This window comes from Peromyscus leucopus, chromosome 8a (assembly GCF_004664715.2).
Source record: "Peromyscus leucopus breed LL Stock chromosome 8a, UCI_PerLeu_2.1, whole genome shotgun sequence".
NCBI classification, from domain to species: Eukaryota; Metazoa; Chordata; class Mammalia; order Rodentia; family Cricetidae; genus Peromyscus; species Peromyscus leucopus.
In genome coordinates, this window is record NC_051085.1 from 15527776 (window position 1) to 15541593 (window position 13818).

Sequence of the window (13818 nt, forward strand, 5' to 3'; positions counted from 1 at the left end):
TCTCTTCTTACTCCATCTCTTAAAATCCGGCCCAAGTTTTTACACCAAAAGGCCTTGTACCATATCAATTCATGTACATCTCCCTCTTCTAGAAATACTTGCAGTATCTTGACAAAGCTGAAGACTTTATGGCATTATCTGACTGCTATAGGTCACGCTACTCAATTCAGTCATTGTGGCCTCATTTCTATTATACTAGAAGCAGATGTGTTCATTTCCAAACTGTTTTATGGACTCCATCAAAAAAAAATCTATTCTTATTCCTTACTTAAGACCTCCCCAGGGGTTGGAGAGATGGTTCAGCAGTTAAGAATACTAGCTGATCCTCCAGAGGACCTGGGTTCAATTCCTAGCACCCACATGGCAGCTCAAAACTATCTGTAACTCCAGTTCCAGAGGATTTGACACCCTCATATAAATACACATGCAGACAAAACACCAATTGATGCTCATAAAATAAAAATAAATAAATTATAAAAAAAAGATCTCCCCAAATCTAGTATTGAAGTGGTATATAATAGTGCTTAATAAAAATTGGTGAGCCTGGATAATTGTTTGCTATGATGAAAATATTCTGAGGTATAGGCCAAATCCCATTATTCTCCCATACTGCTCTGAATGTCTATCAGAAGTTTACCATAGGCCCCTAGGGGATCTCCTGAGGGATACGGTTCAAATTCATTTCCAGAGAACTGCACCATCAAAGCTGGAAAGCCCAAGACAATTTTAGAGCATTCTGGATCCAAATGCTACCTGAGGCAGAACATGCCCATGTTCCACTATGTTCCTGCCATGAGCCTTGTGTATAAACATTATTGAATAAATCATACCATAAGAAGTGCACTTCTGAGTCGACCTCTGTGTTTCCTGAACTGCCTGCTCTATTGGAAATTTATAGAAGTGAAATTGATACAATGCTATCATTTACCAATATTTGGGAAAAAAAAAAAAAAGACCCAAATGAGGTCCCTGAAACTCAAGTAAAAACTCTGGATGGTGTTCTTGCCACTTAGTATTCACTAGTAATCAGTGTTTAATCATTAAAGTGTGATGCCTGTAAGTATGTACACCTGTGAGGATAAGACTGGTTTTCAAATATATTTCCAAGAAGCATGAAATATGGACACCAGTTACTCGTTCTCGGAACATTGTATTACCAACATTGTTAATATCTGCTGCTCTGCAGAGTCCAATCACCTGATGAGATGTTTCACAGACTTTCTAAAACAAGTTTTTTTTTTTCTTTTAAATATCACTACAGTAGAACAAAAATAGTTCTTAGCCTTTTAAATAGCCATCTTTGGGAATATATTTGCAGGCCAGTTTTGATGATACTATTCTAATCTCCAAGAAGTCATTGAAAGGTTATTGTACCTGTACACATCTATAAAACTGAAAGCTTTTTTAACTTGTATTGAATATCCATTTCAGAACAAGTAAAGTAAGAGTCTGCATCTTATTGTTGTTTAAAAATAGATTTTCTTTTACCTGATTCAGGTGCACGAAATGAGACGGTTGTTTTTTGGCCTTTTCCCCAGTAGGTATACGGAGTGACAGAAAGATTAAATAAGGCATAGGGCTCCAGCCCTTCCACAGTAAACATGGGTAAAGACTGTTGTTCAATAGCCAGGAACTAAAATATAAGCACAAAACACTTTTAGAGGAAAAAGTATTAACTTTTGCACTCATAACTAAGTAAAATTTCTGAAATTTGGTTCACTTCTAAAATCAAGACTTGAAATCTTGAAGATGCAAATTTTAATAATTGTTTTTGATATGGTTTTGAGATCAACCAGTTAAACTGTAGGCCACACCACAATTAGCATGGAGCAGAGACAGGTGTGAGTGTTCTCTGGCATATGTATAATGACCAAATGCTATGGAAAAACCACCAACGCCGTTTGGTGTTTGGCTAAGTGTACAAATCACATGTACACACACGGCGGGCACGATAAGGAAGTGCCTTCGGGAAATGGTTTTGAACCAGCAGCATACCTTAGAATGAGCGCTAAATTCCACGCTGTAGAAAACTATGCCCCAGTCCACCGCAGGGGGCTCATTCCACAGGATTTGGAAATTTGAAGTGTGTCCTTGAATCCGAAATGAAGACTCCTGAACAGAATCTGGGATCACCTTGGGAGTAGAGGAAAAGTTCCCTGTGGAATGAGAAAGAAGGAAAGAAACGTGGAGAAAGCTAAGGACAGACAGATTCATGGAAACCCAGCAGAAAGTACTAGAAATTAGAATTAAAACCAGGTGCGGTGGTGCACACTTGCAATCCCACCAGAAGGTGGCGGCAGAGGGACCAGAAGTTTATGAGCAGTCTCATCTACAAAATGATTAATAGGTCAATCTTGACTACATGAGACCTTGTCTCCAAACAAACAAATGTCAATTTTTTGCTTTCCTTTTAAAACATCTTGAAAATTATCTTTAATTTTTGCAGACTGTAAATCTGAGTTAAGATTAAATTTGCTATAAACAAATTCAAAAAAACACTAATTTTTTTTTTTCTTAAGAATGTTAAAAGAGGGAGAGTATCAAAACAACTATTGAGGGCCAGGTGGTGGTAGTGCATGCCTTTAATCCCATCACTCAGGAGACAGAGGCAGGCAAATCTCTGAGTTTGAAGTCAGCCTGGTTAGTGAGTTCCAGGATGGCCAGGGCTAAACAGATAAACCTTGTCTTGAAAAACCAATATGTGTGTATGTGTGCTTGTGTGTGTGTGTGTGTGTGTGTGTGTGTGTGTGTGTGTGTGTTCCATATACACCTATATATACATATATAATAAATATATTTGTGTGTGCTTGTATATATGTGTGTATGTGTCTCATATATACATATATACACATATATGTACATATATGAAGCATAAAAGTGGATTGGTATGGATAAAATGTTGTACCTGGCAGAGGCTTGAGGGATGTCTGTATAATCGTGAACTGATTAAATTTCGCTGGCTCCGAAACAGACACACTGGTTCTCTGACCTATTTCCTGCGCTGTAATGATCCTAAAGCCGTTGATCCAGAAGAGTCGACCGCTGTAGTACATCAGTACATTCTGAGAAATTTCAGAAGTGCTCCAGGCTGCAAACTCCGTGATAGCAGCCTCCCCCGCACTGCTAAAACACAAGCCAAAGAATGTGCATCGGGAGTTTGGGGAGGTCTGGTAGGTATAAGCAGTCACGAAATTATGTGCTCTTAAATAAGTACATGTGTGTCTGCGAACATGCGAACAAGAAAAAATATTTGCAACAACAATTTCCAATGTTTTTACTTTCATATTAAATTGATTTTTTTTTAATTTTTCTTGAGTTACCAAACTTCAACCAAATTCTCTTGTTAACATAATACAGCAATTGCAAGAGTGTACGCAAGTTTGAGGTTTGGACAAATCCTTGTGTTTGGGGGACACTGACGTCACAGCCTGAATTCTCTCTCACTCCTTCACTAGCAGGGAGTTCCTATCTGGTTTTGCCTGTGCTTCCCTAACGCTTGAAGTTGCGGGAGACCTAGTGCCAGGTTCTTCCAGGCCTTACACAAAAAGCTGCCATCCGGAAAGAAAGCCACAAAAATGGTATAGATTTGCCATCTGTGCAAAAAGGCTCAAAGAGGACATAAATGGAGGCAGAAGGACTTGGAGCCGCCAAGGACACACAGTAACTCAACACTGGAGACACGAGTTAGGGTTCTAGCATAATTGTAACTTCTTAAAAAAGAAAACCTATTTGAGGAGATGTGAAAAACAGATAGCCAAAGACCAAAGGTTGTATGGGCATTCACCTAGGATGGAAGGCTCCACTTACCCCCAGTGTCAAAGCCACAAGAACCCCAATCCACAGAGACACACAATCACTTTGTTATTAACATACGATAAACTTTGTCACTGGCCAGGGAAGGCAACTTTCCGGTCTACCTAATAACTTCGCTCAGCCTTCTCAAAATGAAATCAGTCCACATGAAACCAGCAAGAAGAGTCTCCATGCCCACCTGATTATGCCCATACCCCTCTGCAGATGAATGCATTTGCTAGTGGTATAAGTTGATACTTCAGCAATAGGTAGATCTTCATACAAATAATTTACCTTCTCATTTAGCCATCTATAAAATATGAGCATAACAATACCAAAAATTCCGCGTCTAGGTGAAGCCTATCGCCCAACTATAAAATATGAGCATAACAATGCCAAAAAAAATTCCGTGTCTAGGTGAAGCCTGTCTCCTTACACCAGGGCTTTCTCAGGACATAAAAAGACACATGGCGTTCTCCTCCAGCCTTCCAGGGATCACCTTACCTCCGTCCTCGAAGAACCGCTGTGTAGAGATGGATACACTGATTGCCCTGCACCAGCCAGTACAGGAGCCCGTCACTGAGGTCTAACGTTAGAGCGATAACCTAAACAGAAAGTAAGGTCAGAAAATGAGCCAGGCCTGAAGAAACGGCGCAGTGGTAGGGTCCTTCCTTAGCACGCTCGAAAACACGCGTTCAAACCCCCATGCTGCAAAAATAAAAAGAAAGTGAATCAAACACAGATCCAAAACATACCTCTGTGAGTAGGTCAGACTCCAACTACAGATTTCTCTTCAAGGATTTTTTACCTTCTCGAAATATCAAAATCGTGTACCTATGATTTATGGAAATGTGCACAGATTTCCTGAAATTCTTCCAAAGGTAGAAATCCCAGTTATCCAGTTTTATATGCTTAGCTCTGATGATTATCAAAGTGGGGTTCTCAGCTCAGCAGCACCCCAAAACTTTCAAAGAATACAATTCCCAACCCACTCCAGAGCTGCTCAGTTTGAAATGGGGTTTGTATGAAGCCTCGCCTAAAACTAGCTGTAACTTTAGACGCTGGAGTCACACAGACGAATGACTTCTGTTTGCTTAAACCAGTTGTTCTGGAAGAATACTGAACAATAGAGTTTTTGTCCTGGTTATTCGACCACACCCTATCATATTATGATCCCTGGGGGTAAAAATGAATTTCCAGGATGCTTTAAAACTCCACATATAATTCCAGTGTGCCACCTGGTCACACAAGGCTATAATCCCAGCATTTATGAAGTGGAGGTCTTGGTCAGAAGACCAGAAGTTCAAGGCCAGCTTCAGCTACATAGAGAACTGAAGGCTAGCCTAGACTTCGTGAGACTCTACCCACGCCCAAAAGAATAAATAATGTATTTTCTATTGACTGAATCCAAAGCATTCTGGCACAGCATATAAAGATAAATAAAGAGTGTTCCTATGTTACAATTGGATAATCAAATATATATAAAGTCTCATTTTCAGGTAAAATTTAAAAACCACCCCTTATGACTCGGTCATTGCCTTCTTACTGAAACCTATATCTTAGTTTCATATCCGTTTGTCTAGGTGGGTCCTGAGGAAAGATTGTTTGTTCTAGGAACCAGAGTGTATGGGATACAAGGAGCTTGTTGATGGGACCTTTCTGTTGTTTGTTGCTTTCTTTGGCTTTATAAACATTATACATTCTCAAATAGCTGAGAATAATGGAGTCACATACAGCGTACCTAGATGTCCCAGGGCATTGTAAAGGATTAAAGTGGTGACGACATCCTTAACATGTTGCGGCAGCACTAAAGAATGATGAGCGCCAGGTGTGCTGGCACACATCCGGGGTCCCAGTACTCAGGAAGTGGAGGTAGGATGACCAGGACAGAAGGCCTTCCTTCTCAGAAAGGAAATAAAAAGGAGGGAGGAAGGATACAAAGTAGCAAGTACAGGTGGGAGCAGGGAAGAGGAGGGGAGGAATTGGAGAAAAAAAAAGAGAGAGAGAGAAATTATGAGTCAATGAAAAATTTAAAAGAATGCAATAAGAACTCCAAGAACGAAAAACTGCTTCCTGGCTCTCTCTTGTGAAAAAACTGATGTGCAAGAGCATGGCTAGCAGCCTTCTGCCACTGTTTTTTGTTTTTGTTTTTTTGTTTGTTTGTTTGTTTTCCAATATTCCTGGTCTTCATTATGTTATCTGAGGCGGGTCTCTTGGGAGCTACATCTGAAATAGCCATTTATCTTTTCTCAACTGGATCCACACAGTTGGGTCAACTAGGTCGATGTATGCCCCATTACCTGACCCTCACCTTGGTCCCCAGCCTTTTTAGGCGCCTGCTCTAATCTCCTTGACACCAAATAATCTCACCCCATTAAAAAATTTAACATAGCCGGGCAGTGGTGGTGCACACCTTTAATCCCAGCACTTGGGAGGCAGAGGCAGGGGGATCTCTGTAAGTTCGAGGCCAGCCTGGTCTACAGAGTGAGTTCAGCGCAGCCAAGGCTACACAGAGAAACCTTGTCTCAAAAAAAAAAAAAAAAAAAAACCACCTACTTCCTGGCAGTTTGCCCTACTACAAAGGAACCATAGACCTTGCATTGGCCATGTAATCACAGATGGATTCTGTCATCCAGGGAATTCTATTGATTCCTTCTCGAGGTGAAAAGTCCTTTCCAGTTTTTTAAAAATTAAATCCTGCTTTTATTTCCTGATGCTTTGAAATATATTGATTTTTTTTTCAGTTAACATGAAATCCAGTCAATTTTATTTGGTTATTCATTCTATCTTGTGTGTGTGGTACATGTATGTGTGCACGGGTGTGTATGTTGGTCAGATGCCAATGTTGGGTGCCTACTTCAGTCTCTCTCCACCTTTTTGTTTTTGTTTTGTTTGGTTTCTCTTCATAGCCCTGGCTGTCCTGGAACACACACTATAGACCAGGCTGGCCTCAGACTCACAGAGGTCTGCCTGCCTCTGCCTTCTAAGTACTAGGACTAAAGGTGTGTGCCACCGCCGCCAGGGTTTCTCCACCTTAATTTTTTGAAACAGGGTCTCTCGCTGCACTCAGAGCTCACCCTCTGCCTCTGGCCACACTGGCTGGCCAAAGAGCCCCAGGATCCTCCTGTCTGGGCCCTCCACCAGGGCTGGAGTCACAGCTGCACACCTCTGGGCTTGACTTTTCCTCAGGTGCTCGGATGAAGCTGTTTCAGCTCTTTGTTTGGTTATTTATAATTAGGGCTTTAAATCTACAAATTAACTGTTTTAACAGGAGATTGGACAAGTCTTTTTGCCCAACTGCAACAAGGTATCCAACCGTAAGTAAATACCAGGTGTTGGGCCATTTTCATTCCTGTGTCTGTCCATAGGCCCATGTCTAAATAAAGCTAGAAGGTGTCCCATAGATCTCTGTAACAGTCATTACATCTAGTGAAGTCTGATCTATACTGAAACCCTTATATTGAAGTGTTGTAGAATATTAATTTGTGTTATATTTGTTTATGCTGTGGAACATTTGCTTAATGATGCAAGGATGTGTTGCATTCTTTTATGCTGTATTTGTTTAACTCTGTGAAGCTGTGTTACTGTGCCTGTCTAAAACACCTGATGGTCTAATAAAGAGCTGAATGAATGGCCAATAGTGAGGCAGGAGAAAGGATAGGCAGGGCTGGCAGGCAGAGAGAATAAATAGAAGGAGAAATCTGGGAGAAAAAGAAGAGCAAGAGAACAAGGAGAGGACATCAGGAGCCAGCCACACAGCCACACAGCCACACAGCCACACAGCCAGCCATGGAGTAAGAGTGAAAGTAAGATTTACAGAAGTAGGAGAACGGTAAAAGGCCAGAGGCAAAAGGAAGGTGGGATAATAAAAGTTAAGAAAAGCCGGTTAACAACAAGCCAAGCTAAGGCTGAACATTTATAATTAAGAATAAGCCTCTATGTGTGATATATTTGGGAGCGGGGTGATGGGCGCCCCCACAAAAGAGCAAAACCCAACAACACTGAAGTTTAATGCTCTAAGTTGAATTTGTCAAATACAAAAAAAATCATGTTAGATGAATCTCTTTTCTTCATCATATAATAATTGTGTCTTTCTACAGATAATTAGGTGACTGTGCTTCCTTATGCCTGCTGATTGGAAGCAGCTTGTGTCTGTGATAAATCCACACGTGGCCGGGAGGAAAGGAAAGGTGGAGCGTTCTAGAGATTTGCCCAGTGCAAAAGAAGGCGACTCCGTTGGTGAAGTGCCTGCTGTACAAGTGTAATGACCTGAGTTCGGATCCCCAGCCTCTGTGCCAAAGCCAGGGTGTGCCAGTGAGCATCTGTGATGTCCGTGCTGGGGAAACGGAAACAGGTCAATCCCTGGAGTTCGTTGGCCAGCCAGCCTACCCTTACCAAGTTGATGAACTCTAGGTCCAGTGAGGAAACTTAGTCTCAAAAAATAAAGTGAAAAGACCCATAGGATAGGTCCTGCTGCTGAAGATAACACACATCTTGCCTGTATGATCAGGAAAATCGAGCTGGAACGAAGCTGGAAGCTTTCTCCTTAAGAGCTAGCTTTCATAGTCCAGGGAGGGTTTTTTTTTTTTTTTTTTGCAAGCTGCTTAGGGGAAAAGGCATTAACAGCTTTACCTCATTTGAACCCTAGTAACGACAAGACAAACCTGTTAAGCAAGGTGTGATTGCTTGTGCAATAATGGCACTACTATTATAGGGCAGGGGGTAACCAACGCCTCAGGAGGGAATCCATGGCCAGGACTGAAAACCTAGTTAAAACTCATGTCAGAGGAGTCAATAGGCTCTAGAGGAGGAAATGGATACTGTTGTTCAGCTTAATTAAGATAGCATCAAATTGGCTTCTAAACATTTGTGTTCATATCTATAAGCAAAGGCAGCTTTCAACCTTAACCACTTAAGCCCCTTTCTGGTTAGCAATGGCAAACTCAGAGCTTCCCAAGGGGCTTCGAATAAGTTAGAGATGAGTGCTCAGCTCTCTATAAGACATACATGTGATCTCCTCTGGGACTCAGGTAACATTGCAGAATACAGGTGGAAAGAATGCAAGGGCCAGAAGCCAGAAGGATATCTTCTGGGTGCCATTGGAATCATGAACTCACTGCAGTTAATGCTGTCTACACTCAGTCCACGCAAGAATAATCCCATCACCACTCAGGCATGGATGGGGCGGGAGCTCAGAAGCCCTACCCCTCACTGCTGAACCATTTGCAACTACAGATTTAGGGAGAGGAGGAACATTGCCTTGGGTTGCGTCTCCACAGGCGACCCCACTTGGCTCCAGTGCAGAGTTCCAATCCAATGATCATGCAGGTGGTCCTGGTTCAACTAAACTGTCACAGAACAAAACCAAAACTCATAAAGCTAAGAAAGAGACTGGTAGGGACGTGTGGGGGCTGGTGGGGATGGGAGAGGGGGAGGTGAGAGTAAAGGAGTGATCGGAAGGCGTTATATACATGTGCTAACATTTAAAAGCTGCCAAATGTGGACCCACTCAGGATAAGGCAAACTACAAAAAAATCTCCCTGTTATATTTCAACTTAGAAATTAATGAGTTCTGACAACCAAATAAAGTTTAGAGAAATGATAGCTATATAGTAGTTTCTTTAGAACAGTGTTTCCTTTAGAATTCTGCCTCAACCAAAGTAAATAGAGGTAGTATTGCTATTACTATACAATGGAACATTCAGCATCATTAAATAATTACATCCAGCCAGGCGGTGGTGGCACATGCCTTTAGTCCCAGCACTAGGGAGGCAGAGGCAGGTGGATCTCTGAGTTCAAGGCCAGCCTGGGCTGCAGAGTGAGTTCCAGGAAGGGCGTAAAGCTACACAGAGAAACCCTGTCTCAAAAATAATAATAATAATAATAATAATAATAATAATAATAATAATGATAATAACATCCTAATTTTTATTTTGTCACCTTTTTTCCAGACACCCAAGGCTGAGCCTGCAGTACGAGTGAACTTTCTCCATTTAGTCTGGTGCTTTCAACTGAGTAGAGTGTAGTCCAGTACAGATAGCCACCCACTGAATCCACAACCATGTCATTCACCAACAACTTCACGTGAGCCACAATGTCTGTGTGTCCCGTCAACACAGACTGCCTTTGGATCTAGAAAACATGACAGTATTGCCAGACAATTATTTTGAAGTGACATAATTACTTCTGAATGGTGTATTACAATCATTAGTGAGTTCTTTCCTTTGTTTATAGGTTCATTTACTCATTTAACCACAAATAATTATCAGCACTCTGTGGTTGTTGGGTAGTGGGCTAAGCCTTGGAAAATAACAAACAGATATGGCACCTGACTCAATAGATCTTTCATAGTCTTTTCATGTCTAAAAGAAGTAAACTGAGTTAAAATATTCAGTATTCCTAATTATATATTCAATCAAAATACCCATGAATGCCTTATCTTTTTTTAGGGTCCCTCTAGATAGCCATGACTAGCCTAGATCTCAGACCAGACTGCCCTTGAGCTCAGTAATCCATATGGCTCTGAAATGGTGTCTGGGCTAAGATTAAGGTGTGTACCACCATTCTCAGTGACATTCTTGGTTTTTGATTGGGAGTTGGGAATACAGCTCAATGGAAGAGCATTGCCCAGCATGCACAAGACTCTCTTCATCCCCATGGCTTACCAAAAAGAAAAAAAAAAAAGAGTTTTCTTAGATTGAAAGGGATATGGATGTCTTCATAGAGGATGAGCATTCTCCTTGCTCCTCTTTACTGGTATTTCCCTAATTTTTTAATATTAATTTAATTTAATAGTTCTCATATTTTAATTCTTACAATTCTTAAGTCCCTGTTACATGCCAGGCACTGTACTTTTTTATTCTTAAAATACTAGTTCCCATTGGTTGGAGAGAGAAATGGCTCCATGTCACGTAAAGTCACTGAAGAGGGCGACCATTGCTTTAGAGCATCTGGGATAACGGGCTCTGACTTACCACATACGTCTTCCCCGCCCAGTAGAGAAAGTGACCGAGCCATTCAAAGGCCAAAGCACCAGCTCCTACGATGCTGGGTATGTGATACTTCTCCGAGATCTCCATCCCACTCAGTGGCCGCACATAAACGTTGCCTTTTGTGTCGCTGTAGTAGAGGCTGTTGTTATACCAATCCATATCTCAAAACAAAGACAAACAGACAGCACTTATCTTCATGTGTGAGAACAGAAGTGGGATGAGTCAATCACACTGACGCCTGTAAAGGATAGTGTTGACATAGCTATTCGGGAGAACTTAAGGGTCTGTCAAGCATATTTCAGTAAGGGCTGAAATGCAGGCCTTTAAATCCCAGGACTTGGGAAGCAGAGGAACTCTGCACATTCGAGGCCATCTTGGTCTATATAGTAAGATCCAGGCCAACCAGGGCTTCATAGTGAGACTTGGTCTCACATACACACCCAAATCTCAATCCCCGGAGCCAGGAAGAGGAACAGATCTACATAGAGCATCTGCCTGACATTGTCCAGGCACTTTGCTACCGAATTGAACTCCTAAAACAGTAATGGCAAATAGAATTATCATTTTCTTAGAGTCCTTAAGATTGTCTATTCTGTCTGAGGCCTTAAAGATCAAAGATCGGGATGGAGAGATGGCTCAAAGGTTAAGAGCAGTGGCTGCTCTTCCCGAGGTCCTGAGTTCAATTCCCAGCAACCACATGGTGGCTCACAACCATCTATAATGAGATCTGGTGCCCTCTTCTGACCTGCAGTCATACATGCTGTATACATAATATATAAATAAATCTTAGTAAGTAAATAATTAATTAAATAATTTTTTTTAAAAAAAGGATCAAGTTTCCAGCCAAATCCAGGCCACATTCTTTCCACTAGTGCCGCATTGGCCTTCTCACTCCAGCTCCCATGGTGGGTGGAAATGCTGTCGTAGGCTTAAGGACCAAGTCGAAATATAAAATAAGTAGATAATACAGATCATCTTCAGGCAAGATCACTGCCGCACCACTTTAGAAAGAACACTTCTGGCAATAGGTCCCTGTTACAAACCTCACAGTCCTCCTCGTCAACAGTTCTGCCCATACTCTGTTTAAAACACTATGCAGCCATCTTCCTGCTCCAGTCTGACGTCAAAGCCACAGTAAATCATTTAAGAAAAGCTGTCTTAGCAAAACAAGACAGGTTGCTATTGAAGGACGATATTGATAAATTAAAATTCACGAGCATCAACCAAAGCTGTCCTCAAGAGGACGCAATAAATAACCTCACATTTTGTGTAATAAATAACAGCCCTGCCTAAGAGCAGACACTTTCTTAACAACGGCACTAGCAAAACATTCCCTTCTTGTAACCCCGGCCGCCAGAACTCAGTGCCTTCCTTCTGCCGAGTCACGTGGCTGGGGCACCACATAGGAACCTGCACCCGGGTGAGTGAGTCTACCTGACACATTTCCTACGTCAGAAGACAGGAACTCTCCTGGGCCAAAGCTACTGAGTGGTTTGCTCCAAAGCCCATCTTCCTTCACAGCCATGATGAATGGTGGCTCAGTGGCTATATAATAAAATAGAAAGAAATTAGTAAGGAACTTCGCACAAAGCATACTTTTTTTAAAGGCCATGTCTCACGATGTATAGTACTCGATGGCCTAGAACTCTCTACGTAGACCAGGCTGGCATCAGACTCATAGAGATCTGCTCGCCTCTGCTTCCCAAGTGCTGGGATTAAAGCCCGTTTGCCAACATGCCCAACTAGCGCATACTTTTTTTTAAAAGTAAAATAGCAATATTTTGAAAAATATTATTGGATAATGTGAGCGATTATATCTGTTTAGTAGACTCATCTACCCTGCTAAACGTTCTTCTGAGAACATTTACATAAACATTTGAAATCGCAATGTGCAGAGCCATGCTGCCGCTGTAACGGTGTCCAACAGTGCCAAGTCGGACACTCAAGGTGACGCCACAGTCTATCACAGTGGTTCTCAGCCTTCCTAACGCTGTGATCCTTTAATACAGTTTCTCATGCTGTGCTGACCGCCAACCATAAAATGATGTTTGTGGCTACTTCACAACTGGAATTTTGCTGCTGTTATGAATCATAATGTAAATATCTGATCTGCAACCCCTGTGAAAGGGTTGTTCAACCCCGAAGGGGTTGTGACCCACAGGTTGAGAACCACTGGTCCATCACCACAGCCACCCTCACTACCCACAGGTACTGTTTGCTAGGAACCCCTTCTCAAAACCCAGAAGTCGTTGATACAATGACAATATAAATGATACTATTGCCCTTCAATTTCTTTGAGCCAAGATGGTGAAATTCAGTGTAACTCATAGACCCCTCAACCTCTCTCTCCAAGACCTTCAGAGGTGAGGAATATTATGTCTTAGTAAGCTAAGGAGAAATTGATGAAGAAGAAAATTATATTTCTTCAAATGTGTCTTGAAGTATATAAGGTGTCAGGTAAGAAACACAAATATCCATGGTGATTTATTTGATTTCTAATCTCAGAATAAAAATTTATCCTCAAGAGGTCAAACCAGCTCATTCTTTAGAACATTTGAAGCAAGAACTTGTACAGGGCACTCAGGCTAAGGCTTTCCTTTTAGAATTTCTCCCCAGGCCCCCATCATCTTACCTGGCACTAGGGTGGTGCCCTCTGAAGGGTCTGACCAGGGACCTGGGCCTTTAGGAGAACTTGCTCTCACAGAAACTGAGTATTTTGTAGCACTCTGCAGCTCGGGTACATTAAGCATGGTCCCACTTATGTTAGAGAAAACTTGGGTGACTTTAGGAAGGTCTTGGGTGGAAACTTTCACCTCGTAAGTCCAGTTCTGCCAGGCGGAAGGGCCTAAAGGGTTAAATAATGTCATTGACCTGGATGATACCACAAGGACAGACCAAGGAATTCCCAAAAAGTCATCAGTAACCTATCTCAAATGAGGAGTAACTAGCAGTCATGCTTACTCTACTAACAGGGTCAGTGTGATGGTAAAGCCACAGCAGTTCCCATTTCCTCACGTGACACTCATTTAGCACT

General features: G+C 41.8%; 1 protein-coding gene across 1 annotated transcript in view; it reads right to left on the bottom strand.

Moving 5' to 3' along the window:
- The window catches only part of Ros1 (ROS proto-oncogene 1, receptor tyrosine kinase), a 124722-nt gene that overhangs the window by 64932 nt on the left and 45972 nt on the right, over nucleotides 1-13818 (bottom strand). Inside the window, 8 exon segments of the mRNA XM_037200364.1 lie at nucleotides 1489-1633; nucleotides 1996-2156; nucleotides 2906-3123; nucleotides 4297-4397; nucleotides 9733-9924; nucleotides 10767-10945; nucleotides 12219-12329; nucleotides 13417-13629. Coding sequence (XP_037056259.1) covers nucleotides 1489-1633; nucleotides 1996-2156; nucleotides 2906-3123; nucleotides 4297-4397; nucleotides 9733-9924; nucleotides 10767-10945; nucleotides 12219-12329; nucleotides 13417-13629 — 1320 coding nt within the window.